This window comes from Pyxicephalus adspersus, chromosome 6, assembly GCF_032062135.1.
Source record: "Pyxicephalus adspersus chromosome 6, UCB_Pads_2.0, whole genome shotgun sequence".
In the NCBI taxonomy this organism is placed as follows: Eukaryota; Metazoa; Chordata; class Amphibia; order Anura; family Pyxicephalidae; genus Pyxicephalus; species Pyxicephalus adspersus.
Genome location: NC_092863.1, coordinates 75352614 through 75375258, shown reverse-complemented (window position 1 = coordinate 75375258; position 22645 = coordinate 75352614). Strand labels below are relative to the sequence as shown.

The 22645-nt window shown below is 36.9% G+C and overlaps 1 protein-coding gene across 1 annotated transcript in view; it reads right to left on the bottom strand.

Moving 5' to 3' along the window:
• Nucleotides 1–22645, bottom strand: part of SSBP2 (single stranded DNA binding protein 2) — a 114359-nt gene that overhangs the window by 60708 nt on the left and 31006 nt on the right. The window contains exons 2-4 of the mRNA XM_072416204.1: nt 20284–20356; nt 14688–14749; nt 13583–13667 (exon numbers count right to left, since the gene is read on the bottom strand). Coding sequence (XP_072272305.1) covers nt 13583–13667; nt 14688–14749; nt 20284–20356 — 220 coding nt within the window. The remainder of the gene's footprint in view (nt 1–13582; nt 13668–14687; nt 14750–20283; nt 20357–22645) is intronic.

The following is a 22645-nucleotide window of genomic DNA, read 5'->3' as shown; positions in this document are numbered from 1 at the left end:
TGTCCACTATCAAATAGGATCAATAGGCTATAAAATAATAATAATAGTAAGTATAATAGTATAATAATAGTAAGTACAATGACCTCAGTTCATACCAGTGTCCAAAAGAAAAAAAAAAGTTGAAGCAAGTTTTCTACTCCTGCATCTATAATACCCATGAAGATGGTTTTCTCAAAGTGGTGCAACCCATTCCGGACAAATATTTTTCAATTTTTTTGGATGTTGTTCATAGCTTTCTGTACTGACTAACTAAGCAGATACATTACCCATGTTGCCTGCTGTGCCCACCACATAGGTAAAGATTAGACAAGATGTTAAAAGCAACTAAATAAATATATATATATATATATATATATATATACACACACACATATACAACAGTAGACAGCAGCCCCTAAGCTAGAGAAAAATCCACTTCTGGCCCTCTTTAAAATAAGCTCAGCACCGTAAGATGAGGATTTACTGCACAGACACATTTTAGTTTCAAGAACCTGCACATTGTTGTAATAAAACATACGAGGGGAATGAAAGCCAACCTTTCAAACTGAGGATTTACTTTACTAGATCTGAAGTTTCTGTTCTTAACTGTTAACCTTCTCATGGTAGTATTTTTCATTCTTACATTCCTATGAAATTAGAGTTTTCAATATAAAATTTCACATTTATAGCGAGGTTCCTATTCCTTTTTATAAGCTATTCAAAATGAAGAGGTTTCAGCGGTAATATGGTGATACCTCAAAAAAAGACCAGCTTGGAACAATGCCAACAAGATTAAGAGATCTCAACTATACAGAATGTCTGCTAATTTAAAGCCATGTAGAACATGGCACGTGACTTGCTTCAATGCTGCACTGGAAAGCTGTGTCTTACAATGTACCAAGAGGTAACAATAGTTGTCATGTCATATACACTTGTAACAGGCTTTAATGAACAAACAATGACCTTTTCTTTCTAGATATATATTGTTACATGTAAAAAATACATGGGCAAAAAATAACACATAAAATGAAGTTTGGCATCAAATAAATATATATATACACACACAAAAAATTGCTTTTGAGTACCTGAAATATATAATATTAATATTAATAATATTAATAAACAGGATTATTACAGCGCCAACATTTTACACAGCGCTGTACATTAAATACGGGTTGCAAATGACAGATGAATACAGAAAGTGACACAGGAGGAGAGGACCCTGCCCTGAAGAGCTTACAATTTACTCCTATTACCTTCACATTATCTTTTGTATGACAGACCCCAGACTTAGAGAGGGTTGTCAACATATTGAGTCGAAGATGGCCTTGTACATTTCTGACAACCTGGTGCTGGGAACCTTATAATTCCAGGACAGCCCAGTCACAACCCTATTAGGCTGCTTTTTTTTTACTGTCTAATGGCAGTCAGAAGCCAGTAAAGTAAACGTGGAATAGATTCAGCAGCCACGTTTTTATTCATTCATCCATCTGGACCCTATATACCTCACTTGCATCCCTTGAAGAATCTGACAGTCTGGAACTAGGAAGTAAAAAGAAACCACTCTGCAGGAATAATGTCCCGCAACATTCATTAATATTAAGAATAAAACTTTTGGTTGGATTGACCCTTTACTTTGGGACTAAGTAATCCTACAAAGACCACTGCATATGTAGAGGTTACTTTACCACAGTTGTGAAAGTTTCATGTTTTAATTGTTAGTAAACAATCCTCCATGGCTAATAATCCGTTCTTGGGTATGTCCATGCTTTATAGAACTTTTCCTAGCTCAAGAATGTTGCAACTTGAACTCATCAGGTAATATTAAATATTAAAAATTTTAATCAAAAAGGTAAATAATAATAGACTAGTAATAATAATAGATAAATGCTCCATGGTCATTTGCTAAAGCTACGTACACACGTCCAATGGTTCTCGCCCGATAATTTGCTCAAGGCCGATAGCAGAGGAGAATCTGGCGTGTGTACAGTGCCCGTCGTCCATCACCCAATTGACTGTCCTGGCGGATCCACGGACGACGAACGATCCTAATGCAAGTGAAACGGGAGAGCGCAGAGCGGGATGCCGCTCTGTCGTTCTCCCCCTCCCCTCCCTATAGAGCAGAATGGTGTGGTATGTACAGCTTTCGTTCATGCATCGTGCAGTGCTTAGTCTTTGGAAAGGATCGTGATAGATCCTTCCCAAGGACTTTAATTGCACGTGTGTATGTAGCTATAGTGAAATGGTGATAACAGCGACACCAAGAATCACTGAAAGGGGTCAAAAGCTAATATGTGACTCTCAAGCCATTATTTAGGTATCAGAAAAACACTCAAAAAATATTAATTTTCACTTTTCTTCCTTGAGGAAACATAAAGCCCATCTCTGGGCAAAACCTCTACCCCAGCCCTACATCTTCCCTCCCTCTGCCCCATTAGTCTCTTTAAATAGACAGCAAATTTTTAGAGTCAAACTCTAAGGACAGCCCCAGCAACAATGCCAGGGCAAAGTGTGTAATATCAATTACTAATGCTTGGAAAAACTGCAAGACCAACTCATATATATATATCAACATACAGACCAAAATGTAATTTTATATGGTTCCTGCAAAACATCAACGAACACCCATATACATTTAAGTCTGTGTGGAAGAGATTAAAAAATGTATTGGTTTCAAAGCATAATATGGCAAAACACTCAAAGATGATCATTGAGATCCTTGATTATGGCTATTTCAGTTAGCCTCATGGCTTGTTAGAGTTACCTAAGAAACTCATCAGAGAAATAATTTTAGCCACAGAGAATGCTGCATGAAATGTGAACCCTAAATAAAAACTGGAAATAAATAAATAACATCCTTCAAAGTAAAGCAGTCCTAAAGCCCAACTAAACTAAAGCCCAAATTTATAATGTAATCATGTTGATTGGTGTTATTATTACATTAAGTATCATGTTTGGAACCAATCTCCACAAACCCAATACTTTGCACTGGTTGCACATCTACATGTTTGAATAATAGGTGTGCATGTGTCACATTACAGACAGATTCAGACACAAAAATACACTTGTAGACTTATTTTTCTTCCTGGAATGTTTCAGTTAAATTCAAAAAGTTAAAGAAAATGAAGTTTTCGTGCATCTTCAAAATCAAGATGACAAAGCACAGCACTAAATATAGCTCAGGTACAAATAGCTAGGGTTGCCGGATTCACAAATATGCATAATTACACACAAGAGAGTAAACATCAGCGACAAGTAAAACTTTGTCTATAAAAGTTTGCTTGTCTCTATAGATTTACTAGTGACCCACTTCTGGACCTCTGGGGACATTCTCCTCATTTACTCCATTGCTGGACACAGCAACACAACTACTACCAGTTAGAAATATCTTGGTGCAATACCTAAAGCCAAAACAAAAACAAAAGCTGACTCTTTAATGCTTGGTAATACCAATGGACTATGTGAGGGTTGGTGTAATTTGTCCAGCTTTCAGTGGACACACCCAATGCACAGAGCAAATCTCACATACTTACTAATAAACTAAATGTCAGTTATGTAATGTGCAAACTGCAACTTACTAAACCTGAAATGTCAGCTCCTAGCTATATTACAAGCAAGGAGGAGAAAGTAAATACAGAAAAGCCTAAAACGCCCAGATTTCTTATAGACAATATATGTGGCATTTCCTGGAGACAGCAGACCTAGATTGTCATGCCAGCTGAAAGGTTTTAAAGCGGACCTAAGATTGAGAGATACTGAAAGCTGATACTGATGAACTGATTCTAAAGAATGTCAGCTGCCTGGATGTAAGGTTGATCTTTTTTCATTTTTTAGTGGTTTGTACACACCACAGTGACATTCGGCAATGTCCTGGTGTATCTGCAGAACAGGACATAAAGGAATATCTCCCCAATAGGACAGATATGACAAAGACCTGAAAGAGATTTAAAAACTATCATGGAAGGACCTAGGTGATCCAGCAAACCTGGAATAGATCTGGCCCAGGATTGAAAACATTTGGAAATGATTTTTAAGAAATCTATTCCAGGTTTGCTGGTTCTCCCATAATAGTCTATCTTTACCAGTCATGGAGAGTTTTAATAAATTAAGCCCATTGGGCCTGATTTATTAAAGCTCCCTAAGGCTGGAGAGGATAGAATTTTTTATCAGTGAAGCTGGGTGATCCAGCAAACCTGGAATGGATCTGGTCCAGAATTGAGAACATTGGCTAGCAAATAGCAAATGACTTTGAAGAAATCCATTCCAGGTTTGCAGGATCACCCAGCTTCACTGATGAAAGTGTATCCTCTCCAACCTTGTAGAGCTTTAATAAATCAGGTCCATTGTGCATAGTAAATACCTCAGGTATTGTTATCTTCTGTACTTGGCTGCATACCCATCTATAAGGCTTGTATTGCATATATTAGGCTGCTACTATTCTGAATCTTAGCCTAAAATATTTAGAACATGCTTGTTGACTGGTTTCCGCATCTTTATTTGTCTGAACACAATGCAGCTATGCAGCATTTGAGGATGGATGTTCAGCAATATTGTAAGCAGAGAATTAATGAAACAAATGACCACCTAAAAGCTGTGCCAATAGCCAGCTGCATGCAACTCCAATGCATGAAACGTACTGCGGATCAGCGTCCTTATTTTTGGACTGAAGCTTTGAGATTTCTTATTGGTTGAACTTGCTATTTAATAGACTAAGAATAAAGGTAAATCCACTGTTGGGTAAAATGACACTGATGTGACTAACTAATGGCACCCCAAATAAGTACTACCAAACTGAAGCCTGTAATTGTGCTGCAGGGCACAAACTTAAAGAGAACTTAAAATATAGAATCATTACGCTATTCTCAAGAGAAAATCATTGTTTTGTTTTTTCTACAGTTCTTTTATGAAGCACAAAAATGTTGACGTGATATAATGGAACAATTCTAAAGAATCGGCACCTTGGGTCTTGTCTATCAGAATATCAGTATGTAGAACTTCAGTGATTCCCCACAGCCACAAACCACATTTATGCTTTCAGAGGAAGCATGTATCAGACTCAGAGCTGTGGGGAAGTAACTCCATGTCTTAGTATTGACACTTTGATGCATTGGGCCCTTTAACTGGAGGTGTGTTCAAAAGACGGAGCAATCCAGTAAATGAAGCCATCAGATGCATCTGGAGACGGATTCCCTTACACATATTTCAACCATCGAATCAAGAAGAAGACAGCCATGTTTCCACTGCCACAGTTTGCACAGTAATTCACTTACACAACCAGTTCAATCTTTTAAAGTACATCTGATCCCTATGAAGTACTTCCCTAGAAACTAGTTGATGAAGTGGGATAGAAGTGAACATTATGGAACAAGAGAACATTTCAGGGCTGAAAAAATAAACAATGTCAAGTAAGCTTGTTTGGTTTTAACCACAACTTGTGCAAAACTGGCAAAGCACCTGTAAAACTATTACTTTCTTCCCTTATGTGCACATAAAATTATTGGTGCCATGGCATCCCAAAAATACAGCCACTGTGCTACTGTTAAAAAGTTCAGCCAGCTTACCTAGATAACATTTTCTATAACAGAATACACATTTTTTGTAGGCATCTAGGTGGAAATACAGTCACTTGTCAACCACTGTGAGACATTTCTGGCTTTTGGGAGATGTAGTGCAGACCACTATAGCCTTACATATATAGAATGGGTCAATCATGGGGGATGTACAATTTTGTCAGAACAGGTTAAAATGGATGGGATTTAAAATATCATGTTGCATCACACATACAGGATAATGTGTCCCGCGAACTCTAGGTTACCAGCAACTACTTGGGTAATTTACAAAGTTGGTGGTCTGTGGTGTATGTTAGTAATTACAAGCTTGGACTTGAAAAGGGATTCCCAACTCTCCCCATTCTGAAAATGAATAATTAACAGACCTCTGAACAATACAATTTTCTCTGCATCTGCAGAGATGGCATTCTCATGGTGATCCCACTCTCCCCAAATACATGGTCCAGCAATAGAAAATAATGACTGCTTCTTTCCACTACCAAGATTCAGCCCACCAAAACAAGTTTATAGAAAATGTCTAAAGAAGCAATTATTAAATTTATTTACCTCCTATGTAGGCCTGGAAAACATTTTCAGGTATTGGAGAACTTTTGATAAAACCATAGAAGGTCAGTGGAAAAAAAATGCTTCTTACAATGGCGGTCAGTGGAAAGAATGTCCCCCTTACAGACAGCCAAAAAAACTTCAGCATCATGCTATTGACTCAATGGCCACCAATCTAAGGTAACCATCACATGGGAGATCAATCAGCCAAAGCTTAAGGAACCCCTAGCAACCCCTTGGTTGAGAATGGATGGCCTAGGCAGGTAATCCAACTAAATGTAGTTTAGGGGGCTGGACTAATGTAACTGTCAGAGGTTTCAGAAGAAAGCAGATTAATCAGCTGGTAGTGCTGACTGGCTACTTATATTCTAGAGGCTTCAGAGGTTTCACTTCACAACAGATTCCCCTAAGACACATGCTGATCTTATAGTGAATGCATATTGTATACCTGCTGGCCACAAATTGGACCTATGTCTGTAGCAGCAGTAATAATAACAGTGAACAGCTCTCTAAAGAGACAGTTTCTACCATAAAAAATAAAGCAGACCACACACAAAAGCCTAGTGGAAAACCAGCCACATATACAGCCAATATACAGAAAGCAAGGACACAGAATACAGGCAAGATTCACTAGGACGTGCAGTTGTCTATGGATGAATGGAGATGTCAGAATTTAATACTACAGCAAACCTGAAACTCATAAATCAAAAGGAAAGAAACCCAAATAGTCATCTATTTTTACTGAAACTATTGTGATATTCAGCAGTTCTTCCACTGCAGTAATGCATGCAAATTGACAGCACTGATTCCCAGGCATACATTTATGTGTCACAGTGCCAAGCTAGCAGCATCACACCAAGTTATAGTGACACTGGATACAATGAAAATGGAAATGTGGCATTAGTCTGTGCCTCTATACTTTTTAAAGAGCACCTGTCCCTACTTCATGATTGTCTTACACAGAGATGAGCATACTGCACCCCAATTGCCATGTAACAGGTTTAGTTTTTTTATATTTTATGTGTATATCTGTGGTTTTAAACAGTATAAATGTCATGAATCCAAACAGGGCAAAGCTTACTGGGATGCCAGTAAGATGCAGCATAACACTGCAGTTTAATGAAACTATTGGCTCTGAATGATCATGTGATGTGGACACCCAAAGAACCTATGTCCCTGTAAACAAGATATTATATATATATATATATATATATATATATATATATACACATACATATACATACATACACACACATATATACAGTTAGATCCATGAATAATATTTGGACAGAGACAACTTTTTTCTAATTTTGGTTCTGTACATTACCACAATTAACTCAGATGCAGTTGAACTGCAGACTTTCAGCTTTAATTCAATGGGTTGAACATAAAGATTGCATAAATGTGAGGAACTAAAGCCTTTTTTTTTTGATTTTTTTTTTACACAATCTTTTTTCATCTCAGGGGTTCAAAAGTAATTGGACAATTGACTCAAAGGCCATTTTATGAGCTCGTGTGGGCAATTCCTCTGTTATGTCATTATCAATTAAGCAGATAAAAGGCCTGGAGTTGATTTGGAGGGGGGGGTGCTTGTATGTGGAAAATTTTGCTGTCAACAACGTGCGGTCAAAGGAGCTCGCCATGCAGGCGAAACAAGCCATCCTTAGGCTGCAAAAACAGAAAAACCCATCCGAGAAATTGGTCCACGAAAGACAAAACGTCCACGGAAGACAACAGTGGTGGATGATGGCAGAATCATTTCCATGGTGAAGAGAAACCCCTTCACAACAGTTAACCAAGTGAACAACACTCTCCAGGAAGTAGGCGTATTGATATCCAAGTCTACCATAAAGAGAAGACTGCATGAAAGTAAATACAGAGGGTGCACTGCAAGGTGCAAGACACTCATAAACCTCAAGAATAGAAAGGCTAGATTGGACTTTGCTAAAAACATCTAAAAAAAACCAGCACAGTTCTGGAAAAACATTCTTTAGACAGATGAAACCAAGATCAACCTTTACCAGAATGATGGCAAGAAAAAAGTATGGAGAAGGCGTGGAACAGCTCATGATCCAAAGCATACCACATAATCTGTAAAACATGGCGGAGGCAGTGTGATGGCTTTGGCGTGCATTAGCTGCCAGTGGCATTGGGACACTAGTGTTTATCCATTTTTTTTTTTTTTTTTTTTTTCAAGCATTTAAAACATTGCCTTTCTATATTGCATAAGTTTTAACCTGAATAAAGTTTCTATTTGTGCTTCAGCGCGTTTCACAGACTAGTTGGCTTCATGAGAAAGAATAATACAGACCTACATATATAAAACAATAATTAATTCCCATCGCAATGGGGAGGGTTTGAATTTAGAGCAGAATTTTAGATTTACATTAGCAAATTGGGACTACAATGTTTTGGTGAGGTACCTAAATCCTTTGCTTTTAATCCCTGCTGGCAGCTTACTACCTTTCTATGTTCACAGGTTTATTATTGCAGTGTCTTATTTCAATACAACCCTTAGCTTGCTCAGTGATAACTTTTAACTTGCTAACATGTTCAGTCATAAACTTGATTAACAATAAGCACAACACTTCCACTTCACAGCTGCCTAGAATGTATACAGAATACTGCCTGTAGGCGACTTGAAAAGGATTTGTGTTTACAAGATTCAGCAGCGGATATTATCCTAATCTTCCTATGCCAAAGTGATCACAATAATCTCTGGATATCACATGGATTTAGTATTCTCTATTAACAGCTATAATTAACAAAAAACGTTGAATAAAAATAAAACTTTAACCAAATACTCCCTGGACCAGACAAGGTTACTTAAACTGTGGCTGACTGACCTCCCTCCACTGCATAATTCTGGGGCCAATGCTACAAAACAGCAGCAAAGGACCATTAGATTGTGAGCTCCTCTGAAAGACAGAGACATGGCAATGGCCTTTAAGAGTAACATGGAAGATGTAGTGAACCAATAAAAAATTATTCCTTTCTGTGGTCTGTAAAGGTGGCCACCACTGAAAGGCTACCATTCTTTCTAATGCCTATCTATGTAAGGGGCATTTTATTAACTGTGCTCAGGGACCTGAAAAATGTTTTAGCAAGTCTAATGGATGAAATGGTTAAAAAGGGCTTAAAAAAACAATTGGGTACAGATTGTGGAAACAAATGGGTTTGTCATCCCCTATAGAAGTGTTGTTAATTGCTAGATGGCACCAATGCATTGCATTCAACGACCCCACAGCTTTATTTACTAGCAGTGCCAAGGTAATGACTGTTACTCAGTGAGCCTCTTTCTGTGGCTTCTTACACTTCATTAAGCAACTATACAATGGTTTTAGAAACATTTGCTTTTTGCTAGGTATGGTAACTATAAATTATTGAATACTAATATTAGGCATTCCTATTTCCTGATAGCTGATATAGCTGATGGCTCCTTTTAACAACTTTCCCCAGTTTCACATTACATGGTATTGTTGGGAGCCTGTTATAGAGCTCAGTAGCTCAAGCAAAAATGTAAACAAACAAAAAAGAATGGGTCAGAACAGTACATTTCCCCCTACAATATCCAGATTTCTTGAAGGTCCTAATGAGGGGTATCTACTTGTAAATTCTCTTTTTTTGAAATCCTTTGACATGCAATAAATGTACTTTTGTAAAACATATCTCTACATATCGCATGAAATTGATCAAAACCCCTACAGATATCCTTTAACAGGTGGGCATGCCCCCCAATGCTTCTATCAATCTCAAAAGCAAACCCCCATAACCAACCCCCCGATGTTTCACAATCCTGCTGATCTGTATGAACATTGATCATTGAATATCTTTAGGTATGTTTTCTATTTCTACTTTCCGCTGTGATGCATTTGAGCATTTATCTCTTTGTTAATTCACTAATAATTCTAGTGTATATTTTGGGTGCCAAGGCAATCGTCAGAGTTATATTTTAGGAACACAGCCACAGATATAAAAACAGCAGCATCCACTGGGACAGAAAAGAACAGAACTGTCCCTATAATATCTAAGAATAAAAAAAATTGCCAGCTATAGTAGAGAGGCAATAAAATCACCGGCCATGTTTATATAGACATGTTATCTCCAAAATGATATACACATCTGCAAAGGAAGTCCATTTTATTCGTTTTCAGTGGCAAAAACATAAAAGGGGGCTTGATTCATATTTAGTAATCAGGTTTAATGAATTTTAAGGTTTGCTTTCTGAAGTAATTACACAGCTGTGTTGTTAAAGAATAATTGTTGCATGCTTTGTGGTTGCAAAAATACAGTTTAAATTAGTAAAACGGTTTTCAGGCTTATAACACAGCACATTAAACTATCATTAGGAATGATTACAGAAAATTTTAAACTATGACATTTCCCTGTCAGACAGCAATGCCATAAGAAAAACCACTCTGGTCATGACTGCTGACTCTGCAATCGCTTGACAAAGAAGATCTTCACTGTGCTATGAAATGTGGTGGGCGAGGAAGAAGCGGCTTTGTTTCCAATTTACACTTCATTTCCTAAACAAAAGTAAATTTGCAGTATGTACAGAAAGAAGATACAGAAGGTATTGATGAGAGTTGGTGAAAACTACCATAGGAAAATATTTTTATAGATTTTCTTTAATACGGTAAAGACTAAAACATAACTTTATAAAAATGTTTTATTTGGGTAAATATGGAATATTAATGTTATGTTGTCCTTTATCCATCCAGTCAATGGTGCCTAAGTGGTGCTTTTCAAAATAACATAACTAATTGTTAGCTATACTGAAAGAATGTCTTTGTTGATAGAAGACCAAGAACCATCAGAACAGCATTTCATCCCTAGGCTTCAAAACAAGCTATTTTATTGTGCTGTCTCTTTATCTAACCTGTAATGCTCTGAAATCCTTTGTCCCATATTAAATGTTAATCCGTAGAACAAATGCTGTGTATTTAGTAATTAAACAAACAGAAATCCAACATATAAGCTAAAAAAAATATTATGACCATAAACTATTAGTTTTCATAACCCAATCTGCTGTTATAATAATCATCCAGCTGCTCTTCTTTATTTGTATCCCTATTAGGCCAAAACTGGACAGTCCAAATTAGGCACTAGGACAACAAGGGAGAACATGGAGGTCGACAACTACAGGAGCCAGTGAAAACGTGCATACCAGAACCTTATTATGCACATTTGGACTAGCGCCTGTGGTTGATGACCTCTACATTATGCTTTGCCTTCTTCTGGCCAACTAGCGCTGTGCATTTTATGGGGGGATCCAGGAAAGATCTCCAAACACACAGATAACATCTAAGCCTCATTTTTAGGATTTTAAAACTAAAAACAGAAAACAAGGCTAGGTTCAGAGAAGGTTAGATCGACTGTCATGTTTTTATTGCTACCAGATAGGTAGGTTGACATTTTGTGTCCTGGGGATACTGACTGAAATCTTCTCTGGAATGGAGTTTTAGGAAAACATAAAATCAATAAAATCCTATTTATTGCTATCTTATTAAACAAATAACCTGATCACATAAGATTATAGTAAATAATGTACAACGTTAAATAAAAAAACAAAACATAAATTCCAAAATTCATGTTATTGATACACAAACCCACAACAGATCTGATACCATTTTACATACCAAATGGTAAAAGAATGCAACAAATAGTAAGAGAACACAAAATAACACAATATATTTGAATTCTCATTCTCAAGCTTTAATAAAACTATACTAAAGTAAATAGCTAGTGTTCACAGATGACCAGTAAGTCTACAGTTGGTAACATTTCTTAAAAAAGGTCAGTTCACCAGAATAGATTTTCCTGTAGTGAACAAATGCTGACAAGTTGAATCATTCTCCAACTATCCATATGTCCTCGGTACCTTGCTTCATCCCTGAACTCAAGTTCCTATATGTGATCCCTGGTATTTTACATGACAGGTTGCGGAAATAATGATGTCCATAAACATCCTGATATAAGAAGAAAATACTCTTTATGCCCACTTTGTGATTGTCAGGACATTTCTGCAACTGGGCAGTAATGACAATCACTGGTAGTCAAAGCCACTCGATATCTGATAAGGAGATTTTCCATAGTGTGGGAAAATCTGTAAAGAGGCTTCGCTCTACTATGAAGAAGAGAACAGGAACAGAATAAAAATGTGTGTGCTGCTATCAGCATCCCAAAGAATCCCATGTCCAGAAGCTGGTCTATCGACAGACAACTCCCCAGAGTTTGCCCATCTAAGATTTTTAGGATAAACAATTAATAATTTACCAAAGAAAGGTTCCCCTATGTTGTATAATACATACAGTTAGTTGCCAAGCCTAATTTATTTATAAAAATGAAGAAAAACAAAAAACAAGACATCTTTTTTGGCAATACAATAAAAGATTATTCAACTCAATATTAGGTAGAAATCCTTAACAGACCCTTTGCTAGACAAGGTGCTTTTGTACTAACAAGTGACTCAGAGACTAATGTTTGCATTTCACATATCTTTTTGAGCATTTATAAATCTTGTCTCGTTTCCTGATGCGTTTTCCTTTATGGCTCGAATCGAAAATTAATATTATTATTGTTACTGTTCTGGCTGTACCTTACTATAGGTATAGGTATATTGCATTGAATTCCCTAATGAAACTTGCAGAGTTGTTCTTTAGTATGTAGAATTATCATGCTAATTTTTTTGAAATATTATCTTATGTGAAACTTGTTAATACTAGTAAACTTGTAAATATTCAGTCCTTATATAAATGTAATATTGTGTTACCCTTTCTTTTACAGATTTTTTGATAAAACCAGTTAAGTCTCTGAATCCCCTGAAGAAGCCATAGCGCGAAACTCTTCGGGTATAGAGACAAGATTTATGAATGCTCAAAGTGATCATATGTAAATAATCTTTTACTGTATTGCCAAAAAAAACATCTTTCATTTTTCCTTTTTCTTCATTTTTATAGGATTTTTATCATATAAGATGGCTGTAAGCGACGCTGGCCACTGCCATTGTCTCATAAAATTGGGCTTAAAACACAGTAGCACTAAATTGTGCCAATTCAATAGTATGGCCACTAAACTTCGGAAGTGAAGAGTTCTATTAAAGAAGTGAAATGTTAAAAGAGCCAAGCACCAAGACCTAATGCTCCCAAGGCTGTATTATCATTAGCACTAAAGGCAATGGCTGTCCATAGGAGTCAAGAACCAAGACCTATTGCTCCCCACGCTGTATTATCAGGAGTTCTCAAAGGCTATTTCAGCACAGCTCAGGAACATCACTATTCAAACAATTCTTTTTCTAGAAACTGACTGGGGCTTTTAATTCACTTACATCTAGAAGGTTAACTATGCACTTATGGATGGATAGAATGTGTGAATGCACAGAGTGTCCTGATTGTTTTCATATAGCTGTGACTGTCCATTGCAGTCAGAAGTCTATTTTCCAAGGAAATAAACTAGAAAGAAAAAGAAAGTAGAAATCAGTCACTCACGTAGTCATGAAAGGCTTTTGCTTCACTTGAATGTTCACAGGTTTCCCGTCTCTCTGGAGCAGCACAATACAGATCCCAAAATACACTGTAAATGAGAAAAGACGACAACAGATATTAAACAAATGCTTGATTGAGCAGTCGCCCCAAGATGCCAAAAACACCGCCAATGCAACAGATCGTAAAAGATCACTCCAAGGAACTGCACTACCATTGTAAAATACACAGGGTTCAAAATACAGGTAAGAAGCAGCATGAAAATATTGTATTTTGGTAATCATTACCATATACATGTAATAAAAAAAATATGGGATTACATTTCTTGCCTGGTTTTACAAGTTCTACATGACTATCTTTTACTTTTCAGTCACAAATCTATGACAGTGATGTCAGAAAAGAGTTCTAATTTTTTTTACTTACTTTGACAAAACATCACCAGCTATACAACTAACATTTTTATAAAGGGTAGAAATAGGAGTACTTCACAGTATATAGTACCCAGAGCCATTTATTTTAGAGACTGCTAGCTAAATGAATGAACCAACGTCACGTTTTATCCCTCGGGGAATCAGATGGCTTTCAGTGTCATCCCCCACTTCCTGGATCTTACTGGCTTTGGTTAAATATTTTTGTCTAAAAACAAACACCAAGATTCTTTTATATACTACAATAGGAGGTTTTAATAAATGAAATAAGAAATAAACACAAAACAACTTCAAAAAGTGAATCTTCAATGTAAAAATGTTCTTGCATTACAATCACATTAAAAATAAAAAATATCCAATCTCAGCACAATATAAATACGCAGTTCAAACCCCTCCCTATATCACGTTTCGTCTATTCTGAACTCATTCTATTAAATTGCTGCTTGTATTTTAGTATTTGTATTGCTGCCACATGTTCTGATGTGCTCTGTATGAACTGTGAATGTTTTAATGGAACCCGCTATTGGCTAGATTGTGTACAGCACCATAGCATATAATGGTGATATATAAATAAAAAATTATCATTATAATACCACCAACATCCATACAGTCATTATAATCACTTTGCAAGTGTTAGTCTGTTGCAGTTATATTGGATTTATTTTCCACATTTACTAACTTACCACCACCAAGAATGGAGGAATCCTGGGGGTTCACCCAATGTGATGTTTTTTTCCCATCTTATCTAAAAGAAAAAAGAAAACAGTATATCAAAAATAACATAGGAGGACAAAGTTTGGTTAAAATACATTGGTCAGGAAATTTGGAAAAACAGATGAACTGATTTCCGATGCAACAGCATGCATTTTTTTGTGTCATTAAATAGGCTCAGCAAACTCCAAATACATAAAAATCTCCTTTAATTCATAGGATAATGGCCAAAAATGTAAACCTAAATGCAGACAAAAAATAATAACTGTGAAATAGTAATAGTTGAATGCATGCATTTGAGCAGTATTGTATTCAAGTGCAAAAGCAAGTTATTGATAGCATTGCCTGGGTACACAAACATTCAACATGTCACAGGCAAACAAAAATTCTGCATCAATTTACTCATCAATGATTGCATTAGTTTGAATGATTTGTATAGGCATAAACTATGTACTCCTTCTCCCCAGTTAGATCATGTTATAGCATTAGGTTATACTTTGGTCTGTATCACCATGCTCCTAATGTTCCTGCAGGGACAGCTAATGGGAGGAGGGATCAGGAGGGTGCCTGGCATTAGTTCCTATAGACGTAGGCAGAACCCCCAGAACTATATCCACCATAAACACTTTCCCTATACACAGGGTACATGTATGGGAAGGCTTTTGTGAGTCAAAGAAGGAGAATTGGTTTTCTGGGAAAGGAATCAAAATATGAACGTGGAAAAGAATGGAGAAGGGGCAGATATCAAGTTCTGTAGTCCAGCAGCAAAGAACTTACATAGAGAGGGAAAACACTATTTACAATTTCTGTGCAGCTGAGACCACATCTCAGAAAACCACTGGATTTCTGGCAATATCAAGTGTCTGTATTTGCAGTGTGTGGCAATATATTTGTATTGCATAGATGTACTGCAAATAATGCCCTCTTTTTCTCAGATATACAGTTAAAAAACAAAAAAAATATTTGTGCCCCTCCGTATGCTACAAAAAAAACATGCACTTTCTTCATATGTGCTTCACTTTAAAGGCAGCATAGGATTTATAAGAATATTCAAGTAGCAAACTGCAGTGTCAATGCAGAGCACTAACACTGGTATATGACAATGCATCACAATGAGTAACAATAGAAATTCTTCCTAAATCATAAAGATGGCAGCATTAAGGGAAATGTATACAATAAATCCCCAGCACACGTAAAATAAAGCTGTAAGACCCCCATAATACTGACTTACAACACAAAACATCCATATCCAATCTTTTAGAACGTTATGAAATGTGTCTTTATTGCACCTATTTACCAACCCAAAACACTTGGAACTGCGCTGCATTCCCGTATCCAAAATGAAGACGTAATAGAAGCTGTACATGGCCTGTCACTGTGTGCTATACAATGCCAATATGTCTTTACTATAAAGGAATGATAGACTGGAGGAAAACAGATTAAAAAACAAGGGAGCATGTATACAGCTTGTGGGTATTATAAAGAAAAGTCTGCTGGGGAAAAAAAAGCGCTTTGGCTTTCTAAACACGGTATAAGTAGGTCAAGTCACTAGTGGTTTGACATATTAGGACAAAAGGTTGGTTGAATAACAGTTATTCTGACTTGATAGAAATTAAAGACAGAAGGCATTAGGGAACTCATGGAGGAAAATTATTTGCATGTTGTGAAAATCATGGCGGAACAAATCCCCAACATATTATTAACACAGGACATTAAAAATAACTTAATATTGGATTAGTTGATATATTGAACACTGCTATTTTTTCCAATGAGCTGCTAAAGATGATTGTGGCAGTAGAAATACACCTGCAACACAGTTTAGAATTAACTTGTGTGATAGGGTTTTTAATTTGCACTAATATTTACTTTTCCAGCAAGGACTGAGAATAGGAAGACCCCTGAAAACTGTTGAGGTATGTTCAGACTAGCGTTAATTTACCATGGAATTTCCTGGCACTTAAAGGCAAGTCACTGCCAGGCAAATCCTAACACAGCAGTTCTTTTTCTGGGAATTGAAACTTACTGTAACAAGCATTTTGAAGCATATGCAAGCAGCAGGGGAACAAGTGGATGGAGGCAGCAAGACAGCAAACCATTCTTGTATGCTGCATGTAGAGTTCAAAGCACGTCTTCTTCTGTCTTTTAAAACCTCCACTACTTTACACTGAACCATATCACCCACCTATTGTATGCTACTTCCCCCTCCTCCTAGATTGTAAGCCCTTCGATATGACACTCTCTATGTCTGTCTGTCAATCCCTATTTATTGTACAGTGCTGCGTCATATGTTGGCACTATATAAATCCTGTTTATTAATAATAATAAAACTCACTTGCCCCCTCCTACAGCCTGTCAAATAAAGGAGAGAGCACAGACTATGCTAACCTTTTTTAGGCGGTTTTGATTGGTGAAATTATTTGCAAAACCTTTTGCTCTTAGTGCAAAATAAAGGTATTATTGGCAGTATTCGATTGTGTTGTCACACATTACACTAGTAGTGTTCAACATACATGACATCACCAAATAGCCCCACACAGGGGTGAACATAGGGAGGTGCAAAGTGTACTGCTGTACAGGGGCCCTGGACTTTCCTCACCTAACAGGAGTACATACTGGGGCCCCAAGTCAGTTCCTTACAGGGGCCCACAACTGGTCTCACATAATATTCAGGGCTACAGAAAGTTTTAAGAGCCTGCAGGAGATGGTCTGAGACTACAAGCATGTTACAAGAGATGGTTGAAATGTTAAAGGAGTTTGAGTCTGGGGAGATATTACTGGAGACACAATTTATGGGACTGTTAGAGATCAGCGCTATTGCTATTTTTTTTTTTCCTCAATGTTTCCAATGCAATTATTGCTTCAGCATTTTTGATCCTTACAGTCCTAAAATTACCTGTGCCATTAAACCAAAACATTTACCTAAAAGAAGCCTATAAAGGAAATTGATTGTCTACTGGCCTGCGTAACCACTAAAATACAAAATATTATTTGCAGGGACCCTAAAGGGCTGAATGTGGCCCCAGGCCCTTGCTTTTACCAACCAACCCCATTTAGATCACAATAAACTTATCTTTGCTTTGAATGTATATTTAAATACTATCTGTTCATTCACTGCACACACTTCTCAAATAACAATATTTTCCATTATAGTGATCCTTTCATAGTTAACTATGCAATGATTAACTTCTACAAGACTCTTACCCATATGTCCCATAACATTTTAATCCGAATATTAGTGGAGTGTTACAAATTGCCCCATCGTCCATCACAAAGGATTATCAACCCTCCACCCCCGAACCCCATCATTAAGGCCAAGGCATGGGTGCTAAAAAACAAAGTTTGCAAAAAAGTAAAAACATGTATTTATATGCAGCCTGAAGCCTACTATACTCATAAACATATATTTAAATACACATGAAACACATAATAAAGCTTCAGTCTCAAACTCTGTTCACTGCCTTCAGCAAACATCTCTTGAGGCTCCACATTTATTAGCTGAAGGCAGTACAATTCCTTAGCTTTCAGCTAAAGCACGGATCATCGTCTGTTAAAATTTCATACAAGGCTTCCAAACCTCAAGGCTTAAAATAATACACATAGATGTCTAACAAGAGAAATGCATTCATCCTTTAAATGAAAATGGGATTCCTTTGTAAGTGATCAGCAATTTATCTCTGTGGAACAGTGTTATTTTATCAACTCGCTATGGTGCTGCAATTCATCTCTACAGCATCAAAGACTGAAATCTATGTATGTTAAAATATATATATATATATATATATATATATATATATAATTAATGCAAATGCCCAAATAGACTACATTATAAGGATCAATTTTAGGCAGAAAGGGGTCTGATTGGTTTATTAAACTAGGAGTGCAGTAACAACCACCAATAAGAAGCACCAAAGAAAGAAAACATGGAATCCGGCTGTTACAGGTGTCTCCCTCCTACTTTTCTATAACCCAGTTCCAGAAAGTAATAAACCCCAATACAAAGGATTAAAAAAAAAAAACCTGGATCACTTTGCTACTATTCACAACCCTTACCTTGGCAAGCGTACATGAAGAATATGAAGTGTAAGGATTTATATATTTGGGAGCTGTGGTAACTCAAACCTGCCGTTAATAACTCATAAACTACTTTTCCCAACTTATGTATTTTCAGCACTTCTAAATGTTCATTTGTAAAAGGCAAACCTCAATGTACTCTCCCAAGGGCTGCCCCATCTGCTGTGAGGTAGGAAAAACAAGCTGTAATCAAAATTAAGGATGCATGCTAAAATGTACTGCTCAGGATTATATCATTGTTTACTGGGGGCATCAGGCAGCTTTGCACATGTTAATGTGTAACATTACTACCACCCTGTACACTATTAGGGTCTAGATGAGGATTTCTCAGTTCTGTTCTCCAACTACCCTGTAAATAAAAGATTCCCTATGTGTAATTACTTATGTGTGCTTCAGACCAATGGGAGTGGAGCTAATGGAGGTATTCTTGCTTACTGAGCTTAGTCATTTTTTGGGATCTAGGTGGAAAATACATTCAATATTGTTACAGACTGATAACTCTAATACCCTCCAATATTCTTCCTTTTAAAAGGATAGTAGATAAATGATTTATACAAAGGGTTTTTGGTATATATGTCATACTGATCTTTTCCTCTGGTGTCATTGTTTACACTTATCATGTATGCAGGTTTGTAATTTTTCCACCCCTCCTTATTGCACAGTGCACATAAGATGTTGGATCTTTTTAAACAAAAGATAATAATAATAGGGTATGCCTTGATCCTGCTTTTACACCTTACTGGTTACCATTGGGGTTGAATAATATTACTCTTCACTTTGTATTCCTTTTCTCTCTTGGAGCACAAATGAATGTCCCATGCTCCTACCCATACCCTTGTAACCCTAATGCAGAGCTCTCAATCTGGGACATGTTATGGGGATCTTAACGTCCTCAGATGGTGGTGTGAATGTAAATTGCTGACAAAGCAGTGCTGACCACAAATGTGGCTGAAATGAATCTGTACCACACTGGGCAGTAGTAAGGCAGTAAAGGACCGATACCTGTACAGCTATGTGTGATTGACGTTCAGCTTTAAAGATACAAAGTTTAACTCAATCAAGTATTTAATAAATCATTTTTATTTTGTAAATAGGAAGAGGAAGGAACACAGGTGGACATGCCATAGGACATGCAAGCAGATGACCTCATCAGTCTGTTTCTGTTTTGTACCTGACCATTCAGGGGGTGGAGAAAGCACTCCAAAGTATCTGAAAACTGTGTATGGTGTAATCCACTTGGCTGCTCTCTGTAAAGTTCAAATACAACAGAAATACGACAGAAATACAAATTTTCTGCCAGGTAAAACAGCTCCCATAAATGTATTTTATTAGTGTATTTAGCTATTTGTCTGGAGATGCGGAATTTACCAGGGTTTGAACATAAGTGCTCTCTGTGGGTCGCTCATTTCCAAATCTTAATCTCACGCACTCAGAGTTGCTCTTCATCAGCAAACCAATCAACATCATAGCCACAGATGATGAAAACAAATGACTTACCTCTGACAGAAATGTCTGAGCTGACTTCTGTGCTCCAACGTGTAGAAGGTATTCATATACATATAGCGCTAATCTGAAAAGAGAAAATAATTTGTTACCTATGTGGTAATTATCTCATTTAAAAGAAAAAAAAGTGCAATTAGTTCTCCATACCAAAATGTGTTAAACCAAGCTGACCCCGGGATGGTAGCCAGATTGCTTTACACATGGAAACTGAGCAAATATTACCCACGTTACAAGTGTTCTGAATATTTACACTATTCCCTCGGTGGATTAGCTGAGCATTTTCATACTGACATAATTTGACCACCAACATTCCAGATTCGAATCCAGAAGCCAAAATGTTAATTTTCTGGATATAGTCATATTCTGGGTAGTGGTAAGAGGTTTACTAAAGGGTTGTTCTAAATAGAATGCAAAAAGTTGTATTATGTAACGACAAGTTGGCATAATAACAGGAATGATTTGGGAGAATTTTGGAGGAGAAAAAACATTTCCTGTATTATCTAGCATTACATCAGTGAGTTTGGTTAAATCTTGTACACAGAATGAATTACAGAGGCTGCTTTCTGTTGGCTGATTTATCTGTCATTTACATATTTTTTATGAAGGCTGGGTACACACGTTCAATAATTGTCGTTTGAAAGGATCTTTCACGATCCTTTCCAACTACAAAAGACTGCAAGATGCATGAACGAGTGCTGTACATACACCACTATTCTGCTCCAAGGAGAGGAGAGGGGAGAGAATGATGGAGCGGCACCCCACTGCGCTCTCTCCCATACACTTTCATTATGATTGTTCCTCGTTTGATGTCCGTGGATCCGCCAAGTTGGACGCCGAACACTGTACACACTCCAGATTCTCGTCTAATATCAGCCCCGAGACGACTATTGGACGAGAATCATCTGACGTGCATACGCAGCCTAATATTTATGACAGCTGGGAACTGGATGGACAATTTAACTTGTGATGAACAGAAAGGTGTGATCAGTCTACTTTCCTAACATCTTTCACCTAGTTAAAAAAGCCAAATTAACCATTTCTCTCTAAAATTTGGCTTGTTTACCCCTCCAACCAATGTAAACAACTATTTTCAACTGACAAATCAAAGGAAGCTCCTTATTGTATATATATATATATATATATATATATATATATATATATATATATACACACACACACACACATACATATAAATATTCCTACTAAGAATAACAGAAGGTGAAAAGTTGGGAAAACTAAAAAAACAGACTTTCTAGAATCTTTAAAAAATGCCATTTCTATAAGGACAGCTCACAATTTAGCTAATGAATGCTTTATATATATATTGTCTTTTGTGGGTAAAAGCAACATGCAAGTGCTGTTCGTGTCATCACACCTTACCTATCTATCACCAGCATGTCTCACTTTGGGATTCAAAGTAACCCGTGATTAAATCCCAGGGCTGGCCGAAAATCACAAAACAAATCTGAGACGTGTGTGCACTATCCCCAGGACTGTCATAATAAAGGAGAAGAACAGTAATAACACTTCACACATTTTCCCATTACAATCCCTACATTTTTAGATAGACATTTACATAAGGAATTCTACATTAGAAAGTAACAATTCTTTAGCAGAAAATATCCCCATTATCTTTCCAGTTTGCGGCCCATTCTTCCCATGTTAATGTTGTAGCATATGACCAATGTTAAATTTATAATACATCTTACTTTACATAGTGTGGCCTGTTAGAATATACATGACATTTGGCAGAGTGCAAATTCAGAAACAGGTGGGTTATGCAAAAACCTTCACCAAAAAATCTGTCTAAAAACCACAGAGCTTGTTCAGGGTCATAGTGTAAACTATGTAAACATTGACAATTGTAAACTTTTAAAAGAAACGATCAGGATTAAGAGCAGATAGCACAATTCTGTTCTGTGCACCTCTCTGATACTAGTTTGCCTTCGTTTTAACTTGGCAGGTAAAGTAGAGATAAACAAGGCAAAAAGAAAAATAGATATTTGAAACCTAAATGTTTAATTTGGGCAGAGTATAGAAAGGTGAAAACACGTACCAGGGTTTGTGTTTTATTTCTTTACCATACTGGGGAGATTTCCCTTTACTTCCAGTATCAAACACAGCGGAGCAGGGGGATAAATACCCTCTTAGTTGTCATTAGAATTGGTGTCCCTATTACAAAACTTTCCATTTATTCCTATACTGGTGATAGCTCCAAATAGAATTTTCCTAAATGTACATCCCAGTAACAAGAGTTCCCAGGACAAAAAGAAGTCTGTATCTTCCCAGTGGGGACACTAAAACCCTGAAAGTCTGCAACCCTTCATATCAATAAGACATTAACCCCTTTCTCCCT